This window comes from Sus scrofa, chromosome 6 (assembly GCF_054392235.1).
Source record: "Sus scrofa isolate SSC_HxYL_T2T_F1_AM1 chromosome 6, Sscrofa_HxYL_maternal_Yorkshire_Landrace_v2.0, whole genome shotgun sequence".
In the NCBI taxonomy this organism is placed as follows: Eukaryota; Metazoa; Chordata; class Mammalia; order Artiodactyla; family Suidae; genus Sus; species Sus scrofa.
This window is the reverse complement of record NC_139388.1, coordinates 84,913,617-84,937,355: the sequence shown is the minus strand read 5'-3', so window position 1 is coordinate 84,937,355 and position 23,739 is coordinate 84,913,617. Positions and strand designations below refer to the sequence as shown.

Sequence of the window (23,739 nt, the reverse complement as noted above, 5' to 3'; positions counted from 1 at the left end):
CGTCTCAGGTGGCCCCCAGGAGGCTAGAACATTCTGTTCAGTTTGATAAGAGGACCAGCAAGACTTCTGCAAGGTCCTCTTGGTTACACGGGCATGACTTGGGGCCTCTGAGCGCCTCGGGAGGGAAGGTGAGGTGCTGTGGGGAGCTGCCTGCAGGGAGCCCTGGATGCCCCACGCCAGCACCCTCATGTCTGATGGCCCCAGAATCACCTGCACCACCTGTGAGGCTGCTGCCTGGCTTTCGGCGCCTGGCACCTTTGGGTGTTCAGATTCCAAGTGACAGTCCCGCTGGGGCTGGGAGGTGAAGAGCTCCCCACAGAGCTCGCAGGGGAAGGTGCTCTCCGACTGCTTGAAGTGCTCGGTGGTGACGTGGTGCTGCAGTGCTCCGGGGAAGCGGAAAGTGGCCGCGCAGTACAGACACCGGAATGGCTGCGACCCTGGAGGAGGGAGAAGAGGGAGTGATGGAGAGAAACAAGGCAGGGAGGGCAGAGGAAGGAGCCACGAGGACCGAAGCGGGCAGGCAGGGCCAGAGGCAGCTCTTCAGCTTCTGTGGGCCCTACAGCTCGGACAATGTGGGAGGCCTCTTTAGGAAAAATAATATAAAATTACACAAATAGGACTGGGGGCGGAGCTTGGGAGGGTCCCATCAGGTGAGAGGCCCCAGAGCTACAGCTTCATCAGCATCAGACTCAGCCTAAATCTGCCTCTGCTGGCACCTGTTATTCAGTTAACTATAGATAATGATACCAACAGTGCCAGATTATATCAATTCTAAGAAGCGCATCCCCCCCATCCCCGATTTTTGGCCGCCCCATAGCATATGGCATTCTCAGGCCTGGGATCAGATCTGAGCCACAGTCATGACCTAAGCTGCACCTGCAGCAATGTGGATCCTTAACGCACCACACAGGGCCGGGAATTGAACCCGCACCCCAGCGCTCCCAAGATGCTGCTGATCCTGTTGCACCACAGCAGCAACTCCCTAAGATGCCCATCTTGACATCTCTGAAATGGGATCACTGGCACCTTCCGACTGCTCTGGGCCAGGTGGAAGCTGGGGGTAACTGTCAACAACCGCACATGCACAAACACCAAGGGGCAGCATCAAGGCCTGCAGAATGCACGTCCATGGCTCAAAAGGAAACGCCCTAAGACGGGAGTGATGTGTGTTCTTAACACACGAGAACCAAATGGTTTAGGAGGGAGGCGTGTGGATGTTGGCTGTTCGGCTGTACTCCCAGAGCAGGAATCAGAAGCAGACTGGCACTACCTAACGCTCAAGTGACCACAACCACTGGCCTTACGATGCCATTTCCAGCGCTCTGGAGGGCGGAGTACCCTGGCATGTGGAATAACACTCATGCCAACAATCTGAATTGAGAGCTACGCTGGGAAGCTGGATTCTTACATTAATCCATTTACTTCTTATGGTTCCTTTTTATGTATGCATACAAGAGTGCATAAAATCTACATCAAATGAATTCCAAAACGGCACTTAGGATAACCTGCAAATTCTGAGTGATAAGAAAGCACAGTTTAATTAGCAGCAGTTTTTCTTCTCATTTTTTTCCTTTTAGAGCTGTATCTGCTGCATATGGAAGTTCCTGGGAGAGAGGACGAACTGGAACTGTGGCTGCTGGCCTACAATCACAGCCACAGCAACACCAGATCTGAGCTGCATCTGCAACCTATGACTGATGCTGCAGCTTGCAGCAACAGTGGATTCTTAACCCACTGAGCCAGGCTAGGGACTGAATCTGCACCCTCATGGACGATAGTCAGGTTGGTTCTGAACCCACAGAGCCACAACTGGAACTTCCAGTTTTTCTTAATAGTTCATTAAAAATAGTGCCTCTATATGTAACTGGCACATTTTTAGATTTGATGAGCTATAGCGATAACAAGGATAACCATAGGTAATGCTTAAGAGATACTTACTTAAGTGTTTTCTGTGTGCTGACACGATCAATTCTCAGTTACCCTATGAAGTAAGTACTACACTTGCCCCCATTGTGTAGATGAGGAAACCGAGGCACATGTTAGTTGTTGCTTGGCCTGGGTGGTGCAGCTGTAAGTGCAGAAAAGAAAGTCACCCCTGGGTAGTCCAGCCCAGGAGCATCTCGGCCGGGGCACTGACCTGAATGCTGGCACTTGATGTGAACCTGCAGCAAAGCTGGCGTGGGGAAGAGCTCCTTGCACTGGTTACACTCGTGGAACTTCATATCTGTGGAGCACATGAGGAAAGAAGTGGTGGGAAAGAACAAAAGGAAGGCTCCCTGAGGCTGGGGAATAACAAGACTGGGCTTGGGATGATGGTAACACCCCGCAAGCATCCACCAAGTGCCGGGAACCTCGAACCTGTGCCATAACAGCGCACTCTGCGGTCAAGAGCACTGGATCTGGCTCCAGAATGCCCACATGCCGAGAGGACTGTTGGGAGAACCAAATGAGAAAACACACGGGGTGCTTAGGATAGCGCCCTGCACTCGGGATACATTTCAGAACGGCGAGCTATTCTGATTATTCCCAATTTACCTACAACAGAGGTATGAATAACTGACTTTCTGAAGAGAAGGGACCAGGCTCAGAGAAGAGGCCTTGTCACGATTTCCACCCCCGCCCGTGTGCCATCCTTCCCACATGCCATGTCCGATCATCCCCCCAGGGCTGACACAGGGGTCACACTGCTCTAGGTCTCCAGGTTCGAGAACCACTGCCACTCAAGCTAGGGTTACTGATGGACCAAGGTGGAGCCTCAGGTGCACTGGGGTAGAACAGGTAACTACCACGGCATGCCGCACACTAGCACCAGAAGTTGGAATTTGGGGATATACCCCAGGAGGCTATGTCACCAAGCCCACCGCACTCCTTGTTCGTGGCACCCAAAGTTCACCTGCGTGCTCTGCTTTGATGTGCTTCTTGTGCTCAATAGTGTTGGAAAAAGTTTTGTCACAGGAGCTGCACTGGAGTGATGAGAACTTGGAAGATCGATGGTTCTGAGCAGCAAACACGTCAGGATGGTGGGTCCGGTTGTGGTACCACAAACCAGACAATTGCTGAAAGGAATGTGGCAAAGGTCAGGGCTTGGATGCTCGAGCAAGTCGCAGAGTTCACGAGGCCTCACGAGAGAAAAGTGTGCCCAGGCAAGGCCATGGATCTGGAATCACCCTCTGACGCATCACAGTCAGCACTGCCACGAGCAGGGAGGCTGGCTCCTGGCAACAAGCCACCGGCGCATTTACTGAGGCCACTGCAGGGCAGGGCTGGGTCCTTCAGAAACCTGCTCCTCACAGCAAACCTAGAGGGAGGTGTTGGGCTCATTCCAGTGAGAGGGGTGCCAAGGACCGAGGGGTGAAAGGATGTGCCCCAGGTCACACAGCTAGGGAACAGCAGGACGACTAGGATTCACACCCTAGTCTTCTTATTTTTATTTTATCTTTATTTTTTTTAGGGCTGAAGGTGCAGCAGATCAAGCAGGCTGGGGGTCCAATCGGAGCTGCAGCTGCCAGCCTACACCACAGCCACTGCAATGCCACATCCAAGCCACATCTGTGACCTGCGCTACAGGTCATGGCAACACCAGCTCATGGCAACAATGGATCCTCAACCCACTGAGCGAGGCCAGGGATGGAACCCTCATCCTCATGGATACTAGTCAGGTTCATTACCACTGAGCCACAGTGGAAACTTCCCAAACCCTGGCCCTCTGACTGGAGAATCTGTTCTCGGAGCTGTCTGCCTCCGAGGCCCAGGGTGTAGCAGGGAACCTGCGGGAGAAGGGCAGGTGCTATCCCCGGTCCATAAGCAAGTGTTCCCCCTTCCTGGCTTCCAGAGCAGCACTGGGACACCTAGAGACCAAGCCCAGGTCCTGCTCAGCTCTGTAACCCTGATATCACAGCACAAAGCTTGGCACAGAGTTAACCATCAGCTTCTGGTGAGCTGAAAGTGCTGCTGGGCTTCTCTCTCTTTGCCCAGGTGTCACAGATGCCAGCAAGGGCCACTCTTTTCTCTGTGGTTTTAGAGTGGCTCACAGAAGTGGCTTCTTTTTAGATCTATATCGGGTTTCACTTTAATTACACACCGAACTCTAAGGTAAAAAAGCAGAGTTCTTCCCCAAGAGTTAAAAAACCACAGTGGGATGGAAATCCTGTGAAATCAGATTGTTATGATCATTATACAACTATAGATGTGATAAATTCATTTGAGTAATAAAAAAAAATGAAAAAAAATTAATTACAATATTGTCAGAATAAACAGCAGAATACAAAAAATAACAATAATAATAAACCACAGAAAAGCAGCAATAATTGTGCTAAATGAGCTAATTCCAGGCAGTGTTACACACCCCACTGTCATTCGCACATCCCTTGACACATGGGATCAATAGGTTCTAAGGAACATGGGCACCCGGGGCAGGGCAGCGTTCGGATCAGGACAGGCTGAAATCTAAGAGAAGCAGGGCGAGAGCTCTCCGCCCCAACAAGCCCCCACCATGGGCCTCTGACCAGCTCGCCACCTCAGGTCTGAGCAACTTAGCAGCTGCATTCTCCATGAGAACCAGCCAAACGGTCACATCGTGGAGACAAGAGGTGCTCGGCAAGTGCCAGACACGGGGAGCAGGAAGACTGGGGCTCACCTGGTAGGCCTTGTTGCAGATGCCGCAGCTGAAGGGCTTCCCTCCGACGTGGGTCACCAGGTGCCGCTCCAGCATGGAGGGGGCGCTGAAGATCTTCCCGCATGTGGGGCAGGGGTGGTACTCCTTAGAGTGCACCTCGTGGATGTGCTTGCGGTGGTCCTGCAGCGTGGGGAAGCTCATCCTGCACTTCTTGCAGTCGTAGGGATCTTCTATGTCTGGTTGCAGGACAGCAGGCGGGGGAGACACCACAGGCACCCGTCAGAGGGAAGCGGTTTGCTGCATCGGGGCCACAGACTCTGAGGATCGGAAGTCGCCGAACCCATCACCCAACTGCCCTCTGCCTTCATCCCAGGAGGATTCTGGATTAACCACCTCCGTGGCATCAAAGGGTTTACCTAAGTTCTTGGTTTGACATCTTACACCTTCTATTTTACCACGTTCTGGGGAGTATCACCCTGTTCTTCCCCTGCTGGCAGTGGGTGTTCTGGAGGTTTCTAATTCTCTGCAGAGCTTTCCCACATTCTCCCCAGAGCATCACCGTTTCCTCTGCTGTCAGCAGGGCGACCCAGGGAGGAACGCTTCCTTGATTCCTACTTTCGAGTCAACAACCAAAACGTTTTCCTAAGCAACGTTTAATAAGTGCTACATGACAGGTATGTTCTCAGTGCCCTACATATATTAACTCCCTTAACCCTTCCGAGAATGCCATGCGGAGGTGCTATCATCGGTCCTATCTTCTAGATCAGGAAAATCAGGGTTGAGAGAGGGCCTGATGGCACAAGTGTAAGAGGGGTGAGCTGGGTAACAATCCCAGCTTTCATTCTCAAGCCACGCTCTGAGCTGCATGCTTAATTGGACAAGGCAACTCTTCAGGGCGACCTCAAAAATAAGAACCAGCCCTGATGAAGAATATATCTGCCATCCCCGTGGCAGGAAACTTCAGTCGCCTTCTGAAAGCGACAGGAAGTAAAATTTTTTTTTTTTTTTTTTTTTTTGTCTTTTGTTGTTGCTATTTCTTGGGCTGCTCCCGCGGCATATGGAGGTTCCCAGGCTAGGGGTTGAGTCGGAGCTGTAGCCACTGGCCTATGCCAGAGCCACAGCAACGCGGGATCCGAGCCACGTCTGCAACCTACACCACAGCTCACGGCAACGCCGGATCGTTAACCCACTGAGCAAGGGCAGGGACCGAACCCGCAACCTCATGGTTCCTAGTTGGATTCGTTAACCACTGCGCCACGATGGGAACTCCTTTTTTTTTTTTGTCTTTTTGCTTTTTCTAGGGCGCACCCGAGGCATATGGAGGTTCCCAGGCGAGGGGTCGAATCAGAGCTGTAGCCGCCAGCCTATGCCAGAGCCACAGTAACGCAGGATCTGAGCCAAGTCTGCAGTAAAATGTTTTAATGATAAAATCCTTTGCCCACAAGAAAGGCCCAGCCTACAAGCCCATCTTATATGTGCACTGGTTCAGATTAATTCAGGAATTCTGGTGTACAGCAGCACTCGGTATCATTAACTCGTTTCCCTGTGGACGGGAGCTCTGGAAATCTCAGTTTTACACTGTCTTTTAAGATACACTGAAGCAGTTCTCCACAAGCAATGATGCGATCCTCTCAAGCAGGCAAGGAAGAGCCAATGAGAAGGGGGCCTGGATGCTGGGCCTGCTTTGGATGATATGCACCACGGCAGAGCAAAGTATCTGGGTCTGAAAACCATCTCCATCCTGAAAACAGATACTGTCTTCCCCTTCCCGACGCCATGAGATGCTACTGGGAAAAGGAGACCAGAGCAAAATGTCATTTAAAGAGGTTGAGAGGACATCGAGCTGCGGCACTGGGTCAAAGTGAAACTCACTCGTCTGGAAGTCTACTGCAGCTGGAGTTTTTGGACAACCTTGTAAACTCCCTGGGCGGGGACATGGGGGGGCAGCACTTCCTGTTCCCTCTGTATTGCCCAGTGTCCAGGCACATGCTGGGCACACAGGAGCCCTGGCCAAGTCCCTTGTTGGCTGGCTGACAACAGGCTTGAATGTGTTGACAGAAAGCACATGTGTGTGAGAAACGGCATTTGCCAATAGCTAGAAACTGGTGTGTGGGGAACAGAGGTAGGGAGGGCACAAGGGAAAGAAGGGGAAGCAAGGTGCATGGCAGGAAAAAAAGGCAGGCTCTGATGGCGACAGATGGCATCGGAAAGGGCTGCTCTCGTCACCAACACTGTCCGGCATTTATGGAGCATTTTCTGTGTGCCAGGCGTGGAGCTTCTAGCTTTACGCGTGGCATCGCTTTTACTCTCACAACAATTCAGTGTGGCAGCATTACCATTTTTTCTAGTTTACAGAGGAGCATAAGAGGCTTAGAAAGGTAAAGAAATTTGCTGAAGGCCTCAAGGAAGGAAATGGCAGAGTCAAGATTCAAGTCCGGGCCTGTGTGACTTCAGAGTCTGAGCTCTTACCCCCCTGGCAGCGCTGTGCTGTGCTGATCACATGCCCGCTGCAACCAGAGCAGCTCAAGACGAAGTGACGGGACCAGCCAGATGCCATCCTAATTTCCTGATGATGCAATGAGGAAGCATAAAACCTCTTCCTTCCCTTTGTGTGCTGAACGGAAGAGTTTTTGTCTGCATCAGTTGCAGTAGAAGGGGACCAGGACCGGGGCGGATGCTGCTAACAGACTGAATACAAGGGCATGTGGAAGAGAACGCTGGGCTGAAGGCTCTTAAGGGAACAAGACGAGGCACCACTCACGACGGGACACACGGGCTCACAACGTGTCTGGGCTGCTCCTACAGGGAAAGGCAGGTTACGACCAGAAGATGAGAGTGGCAGAGGCGGGGTGGGGGTAGAAAAAAGAAGCTCAGTGGATAAATGGAAATATTCGGGTGCTCTGTGAGCCTGTCTGTTACAGAAGCTCTTTCCTTCAAACATAATTGGCCTTTGTCAGCCAAAAAGAGCGAGGTGGGCTAAAAAGGAAGACAAGGAAGCGGTTTGGACAGAGAAAAGGCATCACATTGTGACACGTTAAATGGAGATTCTTCTTGAAATAGGAATGAGGGCCTCTGGCTTTCTCAGCAGCAGAGAAGAGGGGAGGGCACTGAATGGGGCTCAGGCCTGGTGGAGGGACAGCTTCTGTTATGACTGCAGCGGGCGCTCCCAGGGCTGGGCCTGGCGCCCAGTGCCTGACACCCACACTCTCAGTACTTACTATGAAAGGTGTGCAGGTGGATAGAGAGGCCGTTGGCTTGCCGGAAGCCCTTGCCACAATCCCTGCAGACATATGGCTTATCCCCAGTGTGGGTCCTCACGTGGCGGGACAGCTCAATGGACTGGGCAAACACAGCGTCGCAGTACTGGCATGCGTACATTTTTCCTGGAAACACACATGAGTTTATTAGAGCCAGTGCAAAACACTGGGGGACATTCCTAAAAACAAAGTCACATTCTCAGGCACGTTCAGGAAAATCTATCTGGGAGATGACATTAAAGCCATCAGGCAATTTGTAATATACTGGGTGAGAGGCCTGAGCCATGCTATCAGAGGGCACCTCACAAACGCGGCTGATCACACAGAGAGGGTGCTATCGGCGTGGTCTCCCTACCTGAGGGATAAGACGGTTCTCATCACACAAGACTAGCCATCGGTTAACCCGGCCCCTCCAAGTACGGAAGAGCTCATCCCACCCAGAAAACGACGGATCCTTGTGCCCAAAACCCGAATCTGGTTCCCTTGAAAAACATGCAGGGCAGAAATGCAACCGCCCATCAAAAGGACAGACATGGATTCAGAGAAGAATGAAAGGTTTCTGCCAGTGACCTGCTCTAAAGATTCCCCGGGCTCCTCTATGTTGTCATGTACATATGAAAATACAATGACCAGAGACTGTTGGAAAACACAGGTAAAGAGCAAGTCTGGAAAAGAGACATCTGTAAAAGAAAAGAGCTGGACCAACTGTGCGTCCGATCTTCCTCGTGGGCCAATAGAGAAGCGGAGAAATTGGTGAGGTGAGGGTCCAGACCCTCCAAATCCTAGGGCTGACCTCAACTATAGCAATCAGCCTCATTTTCATTTTTTATTTTATTTTTTCATTTTTTATATGTTGTGCCTTGGAGTCAGATTTTGTTGGAATAAAAAGTGTTTCTTGAATCAAGAGCTGGAATGACTGAGAAGCCCAAGACTCAGCCCCTGGCCTTCTCTGTCTCCACTTTCCAGATGATCTGACCTCAGAGCCTTACATCCCATCTGTACACTGAGCGCCCCCACATTTACGGCTCTGGCTCCCGGCTTCCCCAGAAGCTCCAGGCTGACATCCCACCGCCCATCACTCAACTTCTCCACCTGGAGGTCTAAGAGGGCTCTCAAATGTATCATACCAAAGAAGGTCCCCGATTCGCTATCCCCACCACCTCCGTGTACGCACACGCCCCAATTTCCCCCGTTTCAGTGAATGGTGGCATCACTGACCCGACTGCTCAAGCCCAAAGCCCAAAGCCATCCTTAATGCCTCTCTTTCCCTCACATCTCACATCTAATCCATTACTGGTCCTGTCACTTCCACTGTCAACAACATATCCCCCAACTTGAACATTTTTACAACCTGCCACATAACTCTAGTTGAAAAGTCCGTCACTTCCACACTAGACCACGGCAACGCCCCCATCTCCTTGTTTATACTCTCCTCTCGCCTTAGGTTTATTGTCCAGAGTGGCCAGAACGAACTTTAAAAAACATAGATCAGATCCACTCCTCTGCTCCAAACTCTCCTGTGGCTTTCTGTGGTAGACAGAAAAATGAGCCCAAAGACGCCCATACCCGGGTCCCCAAGACTTGTGAAAATGTTACCTTATGTGGCAAAAGGGACTTAGTTGATGTGACTAAGGGTCCCGAGATGGGAAGACTGTCCCGGGTTACACAAGTAGCCCAAGAGAATCACAAGGGTCCTAAGAGGGACGAGGGCGAGTAGAAGGGGGAGGGATGAGGATGAAGCAGAGACTGGAGCAGGGCCACAACCATCCAAGGAACGAAACAGTCTCTGGACACTGGGCAGGACAAGGGACAAACTCCCTGTAATGGTACCGCTCCCTACTGCACTGATGACTGTGCCACAGCCGTCTCTATCCTAGAGACACCCCGGACCACTGACTCTGTGAGCACTGCCTTCTAGCTCAGTCCCTCTGCACCTGCCACCGCCTGATCCACAGCAGGTGCTCAACCAAGGGTTTCCTCATGTCTGAACTCCACCCCAAAGCCCAAGGAATTAATTCCTGGCTCTATGTAAATTCTGTACCTGTAAGTCATGACATTATGCCAGCCAGCCGCTCTTCAGCACCTTTCCCCATAGGCACTTTAGGTGTCTGTGCCCAGCATCTGTGTGTCTGGACAGCCTGTGCTCTGTTTTGGTTTTTGAGCTGAGCCTACATATCACGCCCAATTCCAAATGGGTTTTTAGGCAGCTCACATGGGTAACCTCCTCAGGAACAATGAAGAAATCCTCCATGCCCTACCTTCCGAGTGCTTCTTCTTGGTGTGGTAGGCCAGCGCAGAGGCCTGGGTGAAGGTCATGAGGCAGTGCTTGCACATGAACGGACGGTCCCCGGTGTGAAGGCGAAGGTGGTTCTTCAGAGTAGAATTGGCGGCAAACTTTGCCCCACACTCTTCACAGGAGAACGGCTTCTCATCAAAATGCTCCGTCAGTTTGTGGTACTGCATGCCTAGGGAAGCCGTGCCAGGGACCAGAGATACTAGCCATCAGTGTGAATCCAGCAGAAGGAGGTGCGAGAGCGCTGCCACAGGCCGGGCCTCAAGAGGAAGCAGAGCACAAGCCGAGGACGCCAAGCCCCCTGGGTCCTGCTCCCGGCTGGGTCAGGCACAAAGCGCTCCGGATTTCTCTCTTCTATCCCTTCTCTCTTTTAAATAGGACCCAGGCACCCGGAAAAAGTGAAACCAAACTCACTTTTCTGTTTCATTAGGTTTATCCAGCATCTAGGGCAAGGGTAAAACAATTCTGACTCTACATCCCCTGGTTTCTATGACTTGTTTACTATCAAGAAACAAGGGACACATGGAAAACCCAAGACTTTGGTGTTAAACAGCTCGTTATTCTCAGGAATAAAAATAGCTGCAATTTACCAAGTACTAACTCTACTGAAGGCCCTGCATTAGGTGTTTTAGCCACGTTATCTTCAGTCTTTGTAACAATCCAAAAGAGCAGGTGCTATCAGGGTGCCTATTTAACCAAGAGGAAGATAAGTGCTCCGAGAGCTGATCCTAAAGCTCACGCTCTTCCCAAAACACTACCCGCCTCTGCTCTATTTTCTATGCCCTTGCACAGTCCTCACTGCATTGGAGGCAAGGCCATCCAAACGACATCAGAATTATCATCCTCTACTCTGCGCCTTCTTGAACGTACCTGAGGCATGAGCAAATTCTCTCCCACAGAGGTCACACGTCACTGGAAGCCTCTTCTTCTTCTTCTTGGGGACGTCACCCTCTCCACCTGCACCATGGGCCTCCAGCTGATGTTTCTCCAGCTCTTTCTTCGAGTCCTTGGTCTCGTTACACTCCTTACATTGCACCTGTTTGCTCTTGGCCGCGCGACAGCGCTTCATGTGCACCTTGAGGCGGCAGTAGAAATGGAAGCTTTTGTCACAGGCCTTACAGATGAAGCTCTTCTTGGCAGACTCTGGGGAGGCAGACGTGTCTTTTTCTTGTTGTTCTGGCAATGAACCAGTCTCTCCTTGACTGTCCTGCTTCCCAGGCTGGCAGTCTTCCTCGGCTGGCTCGGCTGCCTTTTCGTCTGCTTTGTCCTTGGCTTCAAGGTGAAATTTGTTGTTCGTCGTCCATCTTTCCTTCTCCCCCTTTTCCTGAGTAAGGAAACCTGCACAGGGAAGAGATCTCACAGCCCTGAGAATTCTGTTTCTACTCTGCTAACTTCTCTTCTTAGAGGAGAATGGAGACGAGGTGGGGACCTTATAAAATTCTGAAGTAACATCACTGTCATCTTTACTCTCTGATAAACACAAGCAGTGTCATTTTACATTGTGTCTATGGCTTTTCTAAGTATTGACAGCACAGAAAATAAATAAATAAGAGCGCGAAGGATGACTTCTTATATGAACTGCCGTCTCTTTTTGCCAATAAAGAAACAACCCGGGGGGCCTGAGGGGACCCCACCCATCCTGTTTCTTACCCGTGTGGGCCAACTCCTGCATGACAGGCTGCAGGCCTGGGAAGGTTCTGTGGACGCTGCACAGGAGCTGACATATTTCAAAGGCCGAGATGGATTTTTCCATGGCTCTGCTCAGCAATGCTCTCAGGGAAGCTTCAGGGCTGGCTGTCTCGGAGGAAATGCTCAGAATCTAAATGAATACCATGAGATGAGGGTCTGCAGTTAATATCAGCAGATTTTCTCCACAGTTTCAACTCAGACAACGAAGCTAATTTTAGGGAGGCACTGCTCCATTTCTAACAAGGACACTGCTGGTGACACAGTGGAGAGCCCTCTTTCTCCAAGAAGAGGGAGATTAACAAAATTTAAGCAGGGAGACACAAGTGGAGAAGACCAATGTGCAAATACAAAGACGGTGCAAACAAGGAAGCACGGAGGATTTTCTATGGGAAGTATCGTCTCAGATCCCAAAGACATTTTCTAGATCCTAATATTAAGAGCTTGGAAAGCTACAGGACCTGGTTGTTGGCATTTCTGTCTTGAAGATCAAGACAGTTTTTCATAATATATAACTGCCTCAATGTCGGGAAGTAATTCTGCATGATCAGTGGCTTCACATTTTTAGATACTTAGATGTACCCTTTTAAACATCATTTTCTTTCATAAAGAAATTCAGCTTTTTAAAGAAGGTTCAAATAGGGGCTTTAAAGAGGCCAAGAATATGATTTCAAAGCTCTCCTCTCAGAATGTGAGAGCCATCAGCAGAAAGAGTCGGTGCACTGAGAAAATAAAGCTCAACCATCCGCAGATGGCCAAATGGAATTTTCATTTTGGAGGCTATTTTATTTCTGCTCTTTTCAAGTCTATCTAAATAAACCTGATGTCCCTGGAGGCAGGCATGAGACTAATTAGTGAGGCTAAAACTGATCAACTGCAGAAGCCCCATCTCTGAAGTGCGAGGCATGAGGGAGAGTCTAGCAGATGAATCTTTCCTCTGAAGCCACACAGACATGTGTGCCGTCTTCCTCCCATCTGAGAGTCAGACCAAGGTGGGGCTGTCCCCTGTGTGGCTCGAGTCAGAAACCCATCATTCTACATACCACCCACGCCTACCTGGATCAAAAGGCATGACAGGTGAGTCTGGAGTTTAATTTTATGTTCCTTTGTAATTCTTCCCCACTCAGGACGCCGCATGATCCTGGGATGAACATCCGTGAACTCCCCCTGCAATCCCCACCTGGCTTTTCTGGGATGCTGGCCACACGGCGAGATGCCTTACAGAAAATGAGTTGGCACTATTTGCTACCCCATATGGGCAAAAGCTTTGTTCTTCCTATGTTTATTTTTGCTCTTTCTAGAAGCCAGAATAGAGCATGTAATAAGACCAATTTTACTTTCCTTCCTCTGAAAAAAGTTGCTCCTTAGAAGATACAAGAGGACGGTGACATGAGTCCCTTGGAGTTCAATGAGGATGAGACAAATGTGACACATCTAAGTCACCTGGACCTGAGTTCAAATCCTGGCTGCTTCTCTGACCAGCTGGCATAGCCTATATGTATTACTGAACCCTGGGTGCTGAGCACCCTTATCTGTAAAGTGTGGGTGGCGACATCACCTGCCACCTGGAGTTGGGAGGATTAAAAGAGCAAAAGCATCACACAGAGTGGCTTGGCCTGGAGCTCCTCCCTCCAGAGGGAAGACGGTCCCGGGCATCAACGCCGCGAAACTCCCCAAACGCTGTTTCTCGTTCCCACCGCACCTCCTTCACCGTCTCCGCCAGGTGCTCTTCCTCTGAGGCCGAGCACGTGGGCTCAGGCCTTTGTTGGATGGCCTCGAGGATCAACCTGTGATGCCTCAGGATGGTTTCAAAGGCAGCACTTTCTGGGGCGGTCACTGAAACAAGAAGGATTGGAAAACTCACTAGTAAAACTCCGAGCACTGCTTCTCCTCTCCCCTTTTCTCAACTCCATTCTGCATAATGAGAGGACACTTCCTCTAGCTCCCGCCTGGGGCTGGGAGTGAGGAAAACGGCAAGGAGCACTGTAATCGGAGTATACCTACTAATGCAGGCTCAGAATAACTGTGGCATATTTTACTTTGAAAGGTTTACAAACTCCCATGGCCTTGAACAAAACTGCCAGTCTGACTTTGAACAGCCGGACGTGGAAGGCTACCCTAAGAGAGCTCCCTCTGTTTTCTGCAAAGACTGACAATAAACTCTGGTTGGGGGCAAAGCCAGCCCAGAACCAGGTGACCCACCTGCCCGGAAGAAAGTGTCGGCGCCAGGCTCCCTTCGTATTTCCTCCATGAGCAGGTTCAAGGGGCAGGTCTTTGTCTCCTGAGCCACCAGCAGCAGTTGCCAAATGGCTGTTGCAGAGAGAGTCTGCTTTTCTAGAACGGCTGACATCAGAGCACTGAAACCACCTGAACCAGAGTCACGTTTCACAAGCTTCTCCATGACCTTCAAGATGCAGCACAAACATGTGTTAGGCACCGGCCCAGCCGCAGAGCTGTAAGTGTGAGCGCTGGGTGGCAGGGTCCTTCACTTTCAACCTGAGAGATTTCTATACACGACAGAGTTCTTCATTCCTCCTTTTGAATGTCTTTCATTATCACTGCAGAAATTACAACTATCCTGCCTGTTATTGGGCCTTAGAAAACTGGATCACCTTTTCTTTCTCCTTTACGGCTGACTCCTTAGTATTTCTCAATGTGGCTGTGTGTTTGTTTATATAAACATATATTTTTCAATGTATGTATGTATATATCTCTCTGTCTTTTGCCTTCTCTCTCAGTTTACCCACCCTCCTTCCCTGTCTCCCGCGCTTACCTCTCTTTCTCCAGGGGCTAAACTCTTCACATGCGGGATTATTTTTAGTAGCATCTGGTTGTCTGTGAAAATCTCAGACAGGTTTTCGTGATACCGTCTCAACAGCTCAATCGCATAATCATCAGGGCTTGCTTGGACTGTAAAGATATTAGCAAAACAACAACGTCTGATACAACAGAAGCTCCTTCCGGGCTTCTCCTATAGGCCTCGAGGGGAGTTACAAATGAGGGCAGAAGAGCGAGATCAGCTGGAGTGCGGCCTCCTCTGGAGCACCAGCGCAGCTCCTGGCTCGGGGCTCACACACGTATTCCCGTCTCCTTTGGTCTACACTCTATCACTCAGTGCTTCAGGGTCACAGGCCCACTCACGCTCTCAAAGTTCGCGTCTGGTGGTAGAAGCTAGTGACTGCTCGACAGGGGGGTAATTAGAAGGCTGCACTTGGAAGGGATTCAGAGGCACAGAGTCAAGGGATGTTATCTGTCGGGCCTGAGGTAAAGGATGCACGCAGCGATCCAAAATACAGAAGGCGCGCGTCAGGACTGTGCAGCGAAGCTGACCCACCATTCTGTTTACAAGCCCTCCAAGCCAATCTGTTAGCTACTCCCTTTTAAGAGGTCATATTTATTCGAAAGTCAAGAGAAACCAAAACCACCGGGCATTCCCTCTCACTCTGCAGATATGAAGCAATTTATTCTCCTCTTTGGCCTAGGAACTCCACTTCTGGGAATCTATTCTTAAGAAATCTTCTGACGGCAAAAAAATCTGGGTACGAAGATATTTGCAACTGTGTGATTTGCGATGATGATGAAAATGACAACTAATATTTACTGAGTGCCTAGTATGTGCTGAGCATTGTGCCAAACGTTCACCTATACGATCTCATAGAATAGCCACAGAAATGAATGTGATAGGTACCATTCTTATCCCCATCTCACAGAGACAATGGGGTTCAGAAAGGTTGTCACTTACTCAGGGTCATATAACTACCAAAGGAGTCAGGATGCAAATCCAAGGAGGCCCCCCCCCCCACTTTTTTGGCCATCCCAGGGTCATACGGAAGTTCCTGGGCCAGAGAGTGAATCCATGGCTCAGCCCTAACCTATACCATAGCTACTGCAATGCCGATCCTTAACCCACTGCACTAGGCCAGGGACTGAACCCACAGCACCACAGAGACAATGCCAGGTCCTTAATCTACTTGCCACAGTGGGAACTCCAAACCCAGGTAGTCTTGACAATCTTAACCATTATGCTTCATGTGCCCCTAAACAAGCAAGCATGAGTAATATATTGTATATCTTTATGATGAAAAACTACACAGCCTTAAAACACACACACACACACACACACACACACACACACTAGAATTCTAGGGAGTGTTTTGAAAAGTGGAGGAGAAGGTTTATGTTTTAATTATAAAATACAGTATAGTATCTCAACAATGTAAAACTATGATAGAGAAAATACGTCAATGTGTTAATGAAATGTGTTGCGGTTTCTTCATTTTTTAAATTGCTCAAGTTTGTATAAGTATACATTATTTTTATAAGTTAGTAAAAAAATTCATTTCTCAAATATCCTTTTTCTGAAAACCAGCTCAGTGTCAAACGCTCTTGGACGGGGGAGGACTGGCTGGAGTTGTGTTGTTTTTCTAAGGAATGGGGTATGGACTCATTTCCCCCAATTGGATGGATATAATCCTGGGGACGGCTGGAACCAAACAGCCCTCAAGTGGGAGTGGGGACCTCAAGATGTTGAGTTTCTGCCGCTCCTATGTGTGAGTAGTGTGAGCCCATCTGCTGTACAGGCATTCACAGGTGACACGTGACAGCCCTGGGAAAACCACACTTTCATTAACCCTGAACCAGCGGAACATCATAAAGGAGCCTAATGGAGAAGAGCGATTCTCAGATTTCCGATCTTAACTCTTAGCTGATCTGTGATGGCTAGTTCCTCTTTGGCAGTGGCGTTCCTTAACACTGTGTGATCGCCCCAACATGGAGCCAAAGGGTGTTTCAGGCTATAATTTTCTGTAGGATCCAGTCTGGAGAGTCAATAATTAACTCATACCTGCAGCGCTTGGCAAAGTGGCTAATTTCTGCAAATTCTCCAGCAGAAGGCCCAAGTTCGGAAACGCCATCTTCACGGCCTGAAGGAGTTTTACCAAACTCTCAGCACTCAGGGTCTTCTCTTCAGACACTCTCTGCAACAAATTTTCTATTGTCTCCTTGGGTGTTCTGCCCTCACAGCAATTCAGAATCACCTGCAGTGGCAAAGCAATCAACCCGACACCAGTTACTGGCAATTCTAAATGTAACTGACACACCACTGGAAATCCAGCAAGACAGCATTACAAGACGCCCTGTCTCCAGGTCTTCTTCCGCTGGTCTCTAGCGCTAATTTTGTCATAGCCTCTTCCTTGTATTGTTTCAATAAAAATCCAAAACATTCTCCAAACAAATAGCTCTATGAAAGTCCTGTTTCTTTAGACTGAGTTTGTTCAGATACTAAGATTGAAAAATACACTGGTGATTAATTAATATAGTTACAGTGATTTTCTTTTTCTTTTTTTTTTTTTTTTTTGTCTTTTTTGTTGTTGTTGTTGCTATTTCTTGGGCCGCTCCCGCGGCATATGGAGGTTCCCAGGCTAGGGGTTGAATCGGAGCTATAGCCACCGGCCTACGCCAGAGCCACAGCAACGCGGGATCCGAGCCGCGTCTGCAACCTACACCACAGCTCACGGCAACGCCGGATCGTTCGTTAACCCACTGAGCAAGGGCAGGGACCGAACCCGCAACCTCATGGTTCCTAGTCGGATTTGTTAACCACTGCGCCACGACGGGAACTCCTGATTTTCTTTTTTCTTTTCTTTTCTTTTTGCTTTTTAGGGCGGCACCCACAGCATATGGAAGTTCCCAGGCTAAAGGTCGAATTGGAGCTGCAGCTGCCAGCCCTAGCAACATGGGATCCGAGCCACATGTGCGACCTACACCATAGCTCACAGCAATGCTGGATCTTTACCCCACTGAGCGAGGCCAGGGATCAAACCCGAGTCCTCATGGATACTAGTTGGGTTCATTACTGCTGAGCCACAATGGGAACTCCAGTTGCAGTGTTTTTCGATTTTTGTTCAATAAAGTACATGACGGTGGCAGAGGGTGCAAGCTCTGAGCAAGTCTATTCTTTTCCTTCCTTTTTCTTGATTTACTACATAGCAGTTTGAATACCCAGGTACGTTATATATTCTTCTGTGGCCTCCAAAATACCAGATTTAAAGTGCACTGCTGGCTATTTCTCCTACGGATTCCTTATTATCTCTCTCCTCAGTGGCCACAGGCATCAGCTCCAGTTATCATCCCACAGTTCTACCCCCTCATTCTTTCCTGGTGTGCTAGAGGGTTTTCTGAGTCAAAAGGGCACAGGGCTCCAGCAGAAGGTTGAAAAATAAAACACATGACAGTTAGTTTATAGATATTTTCCTATTACAACAGAACCATTTCTTAATGAACTGTAACTCACTACATATAACTGGGCTCTTATGGATAACGCAGGGGATTATTTCAATACGTGTAACCTACAGATTCATGGCAGCTGAATTTTGAGCTTTCCTTGGGAAAATGCCAGCTCTCAGGAGAAGGAGTCCAGCAGATCAGTCACTATAGCATGCCAGAGGATGCCACCATCAAATTAACTCCCATTGAAAAGCAATACATGTAGCTATAAAACCAAATTAGCTTTATATATGTGAAAGGAGTATGTTATATATATATGAAAGAAATGTATATATTATAAATTAAGCTGTCATATTCCCTGTCATTACAGACTATCGTCATTCTCTTTAAGGTCTCATATCTATTTCTACTAAATGAGTCATAAATTAAAACTTAAGTGCTTGTATCTAAAAACCACACTGATTTCTGTGCTATCTTTTAGTTCCTAAACAGTAACCTGATATAAAACGAGGCAGTCAGATGCTGTTAAGAGTGGGTATGGACATTAAAGCCAGACAGGCCTAATTTGAAACCCAGTTCTAAAATGTAGGGCCTGTGTGACCTTGGGCAAGTTATTTTAGTTCTTTAAACCTATTTTCCTCATCTGCAAAAGAAGATAATGATACCATGGAGTTCCTATCATGGCTTAGTGGTAGCAAACCCAACTAGCATCCATGGATACGTGGGTTGGATCCCAGGCCTCTCTCTGTGGGTTAAGGTCCGGCGCTGCCATGAGCTGTGGTGTAGGTCGCAGACGTGGCTCGGATCCCATGTTGCTGTGGTTGTGGTGTAGGCTGGCGTCTACAGTTCTGATTGGACTCCTAGCCTAGGAATCTTCATAAGCTGCGGGTACAGCCCTAAAAGACAAAAAAAGACAAAGAAAAAAAAAAAAAAAGAAGATAAACGATACCAACTCTTAGTGCTGAGGATTCTCTAGAATGAAGTTGCTATTTGTAGAGCCAAACATCACTCCTAGGACACACAGGATTGTTAAGAAACCACAGTGGTTACTGATATTATTAGGAAGCAGGATGCATAGTGGTTAAGAGAATGTGCTTTGTCTAGAAGTCTGGGTTCCACTGCTGGCCTCAAGCAGCTGCGCCTGTGGGTGAGCTGCCTACCCCTTCTTAAGCTTCTGTTTCTTCGTCTTTAAAATCAGAGTAACATCCATGACTTTATAAAGTTGCTACAAGGGTAGAATTTAATAACACTTAAAAGGTCCTGAGCACACTGCTGAGCACAGAGTCAACAATAAATAAGCGGCAGATATAGTAATTATTTCTGTAGAGGTTTCCAATCCTGAAGAATTTCCTGTTGCCCACTTCTCATAGAACCCAAGGTATGTAAACATGCGGGTCGGGGTACCTATGATCAGCATCATTCCGTAAGAGAGAAAGTCCCAAAAGGCCCGAGGGCCGGTTTGGTTCCACATGGTGTCAAAACACTGTGGCTATTTGATCAACATTCACCTCTACACTCCAGCTTTATTGTTTTGCTTCAATTTTCGTGAGAAAGAGTAGCTTAATGAAGCTCTGGTGGAACCCCAATCCTAAGAAGTGTTTTTGTAATTTATAACTAATTTAAGTTCTTCTGCTTCAGCCCTTTCTGTCAAGTAAACTGAAAGTGACAGGAGAAAATGACAGTGTGGTCTATCTTGCTGCAGAGAATGAGGCTGAGTTTCAGCTCTACCTATAAATGCTGCTTTACCAAGATAATGAAACAGTTCAAAGGACACGTTCAATCTAGCTAATAAGGAAAAAGTTTGAATGAGTAATTGAATGAAATCACTAAACAGAGAATTAGGTACTCTAGAGCTCTAAACAACTTACTTAAACTGAGTGCCTGAAATCACACTTAATCTGGAGTCTAAGGGGAAAACAGGGGTTTAATCTTATTCTGTGTGTATATTATCTTCCTCTAAGAAGTACAAAGGCGTTAAACTTTCAAAAACATAATTTGCGAAATACAATTTTTAGATTAAAGGCTATTCTCATTTTACACAAAAAATAGTAATACAAGATCACTGAGAAAAAGAAAACCTAGCTCCAGTCCTCACCTTCAGCCCCACATTCAGCCCACACACCAGTGGTTCTAAACATTTTCTCTCCTGAACATTTAAGCCACTTCCCACAGTTTGATGCCACAAAAGTTCTCTGTCCCTATTTCTTCCTTCCAGATATAAAAATATTTTTAGCACAAAGTTGAAATCAATAACACCAACAAATACAGTTATCTAGTTGACTTGAGAAGTCATGCCAGCAGTTTTATGAGGATTTTAGCAGCTGGCTGGTGGGAGAGTAAATTGGTACAACCTTCCTGAAGGGCAATTTGGCAATATATATGAAACACTTGAAAAACTATATACTCTCTACTCCAAAATCTCGCTTCTTAGAAATTATTCTGAGGAAATAATCTGAGAAGGGTGCAAAGATTTGTGTGCAAAAGGCCCCCTGTAACATGATTTATAATAGCAAAATACTGGAATAGCAAAAAATGACAAAGGCTCAACAATAAAGAATTACTGAATTATAATATATCCGTTACACAGAGCACAAAACAGCTACCAAAATCCACATGGTAGGTGTGGAAATAGATTAGATTAGATTAAATAATAAAGTTATACAACTATATGATAACCCCATCTCAAGATGATTTGAGTGAGAGGAAGTGGGAGCACATGCCCCAAAACGTTAGCGGTGATCATCTCTGAATGGAGAGATGGTGGGAGATTTTGATTTTTTCTTTCTTCTTGGTTTCCAAAAGTTCTAAAAATGAACAGTGTATCACTTCTGTGAAGAAAAGAAATGTCATCATAATTACAAATGCGCCTAAACGCTTTCACTCTTGGGGCAAATGTTTCATATGGAAACCTCCCAGAGTCGGAGCAGGAGAAGCCAGTCCATCCGCCTGTGTGAAGATGTGAGCTCTGACTGCAGTGTGCGTGGCGCCCAGCAAGCTGCTGCAGGGGACACAGGGAGGCACGAAGCGGAACCTGAGCTTCCAGGTGCTTACTATGCAGTATGTGAAAAAACACTGCAAGGTAAAAAGTGTGGTGTGCCCCAAAGGAGGTGCCCTTTTTTTTTTTTTTAAAGTGCCATACGAATTCAGAAGGGAGGAAGAGACCCCCGACAGACACAGTTACCCTTTTCTCAGAGCCGGTCAGGAATTCCTCCTTGGCTGTTTCCAGGAACTCCATGATAGGTCTCAGCTGTGTTACACACTGGATCAGATCTTCTTTGTGTTCTAGTAACAGAACAGACAAGGTCTTTCCCTCCTCTGTGCTCCCTGGGGGTGAGAGAGTTAGAGATGAACAAGAGAAGCTAGTCAATTTGAAGAAAATGACAGCATGGTTTGTCAAGAGAGATCTAACAGAATAGTAAAGTGATTCTCAGCCTATTCTGAGCACCCGAATGCAGAATCTCTTTTTGGAGAGGAAAATACTTTATTATTCTGTTTAAACTCTATGAAAGGAAAAATGTTTCATTTATCTGTCGAAACACAAAGCTGTAGAGCCAGCCAGAGGTTAACTTCTGGTTGGCAAGGCCACTTCTTTGTACCTAACCCAAATGAGAGAAACTTCAGCCTTTAAGTGCTGTCAGCAAACCAGTTCACCCTGGGCACTCAGCACATTGATTTAGGTGTGTGGCTTTTTGAAGGGCAGGAGAACACTGACGGTATTCTTCAACTTCAAGGTGTCAGATTAGTTAACTAGGGGACGGCAACAAAGACTCAGGTTTAATTTGTATCTATTTAACATGCAGCCTCTGGAACCACAGGCAGAATTTACCTGAAAATCACTTAACAATAACTAAGCCACTGAAGAAATGTATCACTGGAACAAATGTTACAGCATCTTCCCAGAATAAAACTGTTCGGCTCGGGGGATATGGTTTCTCCTACCTTTTGGCTGCACTGCTTCGACGTCTTCTGGCTTTCTGTATAGCAGAGCTGTCTTTACTGTAGGATTAGAATCTTGGTACAGCCTCAACAGGGACACAACAGTCTGAACCTCCAGGCTCTCATTTTTTACTTTATCCAGGATTCTCTGGAATACTGATTGTCCTTCTTCACCCTCAAGACATCCCTTTATGGTCTGTGGAACACAAGTGCCCAGAAAGAGAGATCAGGCAGCCAGCCACAGGAAGCCCACACGCTTGGATTCGGCAAGTAGGCTCTTGGCAGTTTGAGCTCCATGGCATTTGACGTCACCGTCGCCTTTGCGTCCCAGTCTCCTCTGACTTCCCGACACTGAGGTCCTCTGCATGAGAACCGGCCTTTCTGACCACTCTTTTTCTGCTTTCCTCACTGGTTCTTCTTCCAAATCCATAACCAAAAAGCAGTACCTAAGACTGACTTCAACTCTTTATTTTTTTCTCCCTTTATATACACTTTCTTTTGAAAATCTCTGACATACGTAGCTTTAACTTTCACTTACATGAAGATAACCCTGAAAAACGAGCTCTCTAATCCTGGTCCTCTGTCTAAACATAGAGCCAACGCAGCTTCTGCTAGATACGCCTTATCCTCCAGGGGTCTCAGCACCACACGCCTAAAACCAAACTCACCATCGTGACTCTTGGAAACCCAGAGCACTGAAATATCAACAACTCCAGGGGTAAAATAAACAAAATTAGCATTCCTTTCTTTGGTCTGAGAGAGCATCTCTCACACAGATGGGAGGAAGGCCAACTGGAAGGCAGAAATAATGTATTTCAGCAGTAATGAATGTATCTGAAAAAAATCTGGTAATCAAAACTTAATTTCATGGTTACAGTCTTGTGTATAATCTTGATATTTCTACTTGGCAAAACTACAACCCACCTTTGATGTATTTTAGTGTCAATACTATAAAAGAAAATAGTTTTCTCATGAGAGTCTTCAGAGAGCAAAAAAGTGAAGGTTTTCTAGACACACACACACACACAGCCACGTGACACAAAACGAAAGGGTCTCATGAATATGTACCTTAGCCAAATTCACTGAGACGGTTATTATAATATTTTCTGACAGTAATTATATGTTTAAAATTGTTGTTTAGAGAGACTTTATCTTTTCCTCTCCTCTCAAATAAACAGGATCATAAATGAGTTAGGATTTGTGTTTCCTGAGTTTGCTCTAGCTTGTTTCCTGATCAGAGAGGACTACATAAAGCTAAGTTAAATTAAAAAAAAAAAAAAAAGCCTCCTATGTTTTTTGGTCATCTCCAAAAGTAAACATAGATAAAACACAGTTTAATAATCCACATTAAGATTTTACTGGAATAGGAGTTCCCATCATTGGCTCAGCAAAAATGAATCTGACTAGCATCCATGAGGATGCAGGTTCAACCCCTGGCCTCGCTCAGTGGGTTAAGGATCTGGCGTTGCCAAGAGCTGTTGTGTAGGTTGCAGGCGCAGTTCAGATCTGGTGTTGCTATGGCATTGACGTAGGCTGGTAACTTCCTTAAACACGACTCATTTCCATTTTAAAAATAGTAAACAAGTGGGATAAAACTATCAGTTGCATCCTTAATGCCCTCTGGTCACATTCATTCAACCTTTCATGCTTTTGTTAGTTGGCCTAAAATCTCTTTAGAATGCCTCTTCCCAGACAAAGCGGGACTCGAGGATGGCAGCCCTAAGCTG

At 47.4% G+C, this 23,739-nt stretch overlaps 1 protein-coding gene across 10 annotated transcripts in view; it reads right to left on the bottom strand.

Moving 5' to 3' along the window:
• Window positions 1-23,739, bottom strand: part of ZBTB40 (zinc finger and BTB domain containing 40) — a 68,191-nt gene that overhangs the window by 5,701 nt on the left and 38,751 nt on the right. For 2 of the 10 annotated variants that reach the window (XR_014807239.1, XR_014807238.1), the window contains 14 exons: window positions 22,016-22,208; window positions 21,258-21,400; window positions 16,695-16,887; window positions 14,625-14,761; window positions 14,054-14,255; window positions 13,554-13,687; window positions 11,816-11,984; window positions 11,036-11,503; window positions 10,131-10,337; window positions 7,834-7,998; window positions 4,637-4,912; window positions 2,894-3,056; window positions 2,138-2,224; window positions 220-437 (listed from right to left, as the gene is read on the bottom strand). Coding sequence is in view for 7 of the 10 variants with exons in the window: in XM_084963272.1 (XP_084819398.1) it covers window positions 211-437; window positions 2,138-2,224; window positions 2,894-3,056; window positions 4,637-4,851; window positions 7,834-7,998; window positions 10,131-10,337; window positions 11,036-11,503; window positions 11,816-11,984; window positions 13,554-13,687; window positions 14,054-14,255; window positions 14,625-14,761; window positions 16,695-16,887; window positions 21,258-21,400; window positions 22,016-22,208 (2,703 nt within the window). In the remaining 3 variants the exon portion in view is untranslated. Of the gene's footprint in view, window positions 1-210; window positions 438-2,137; window positions 2,225-2,893; window positions 3,057-4,636; window positions 4,913-6,019; window positions 7,415-7,833; window positions 7,999-10,130; window positions 10,338-11,035; window positions 11,504-11,815; window positions 11,985-13,553; window positions 13,688-14,053; window positions 14,256-14,624; window positions 14,762-16,694; window positions 16,888-21,257; window positions 21,401-22,015; window positions 22,209-23,739 lie in introns of those variants that run through there. The other 8 variants (XM_084963272.1, XM_021095498.2, XM_084963274.1 and 5 more) reach the window with 5 other exon arrangements.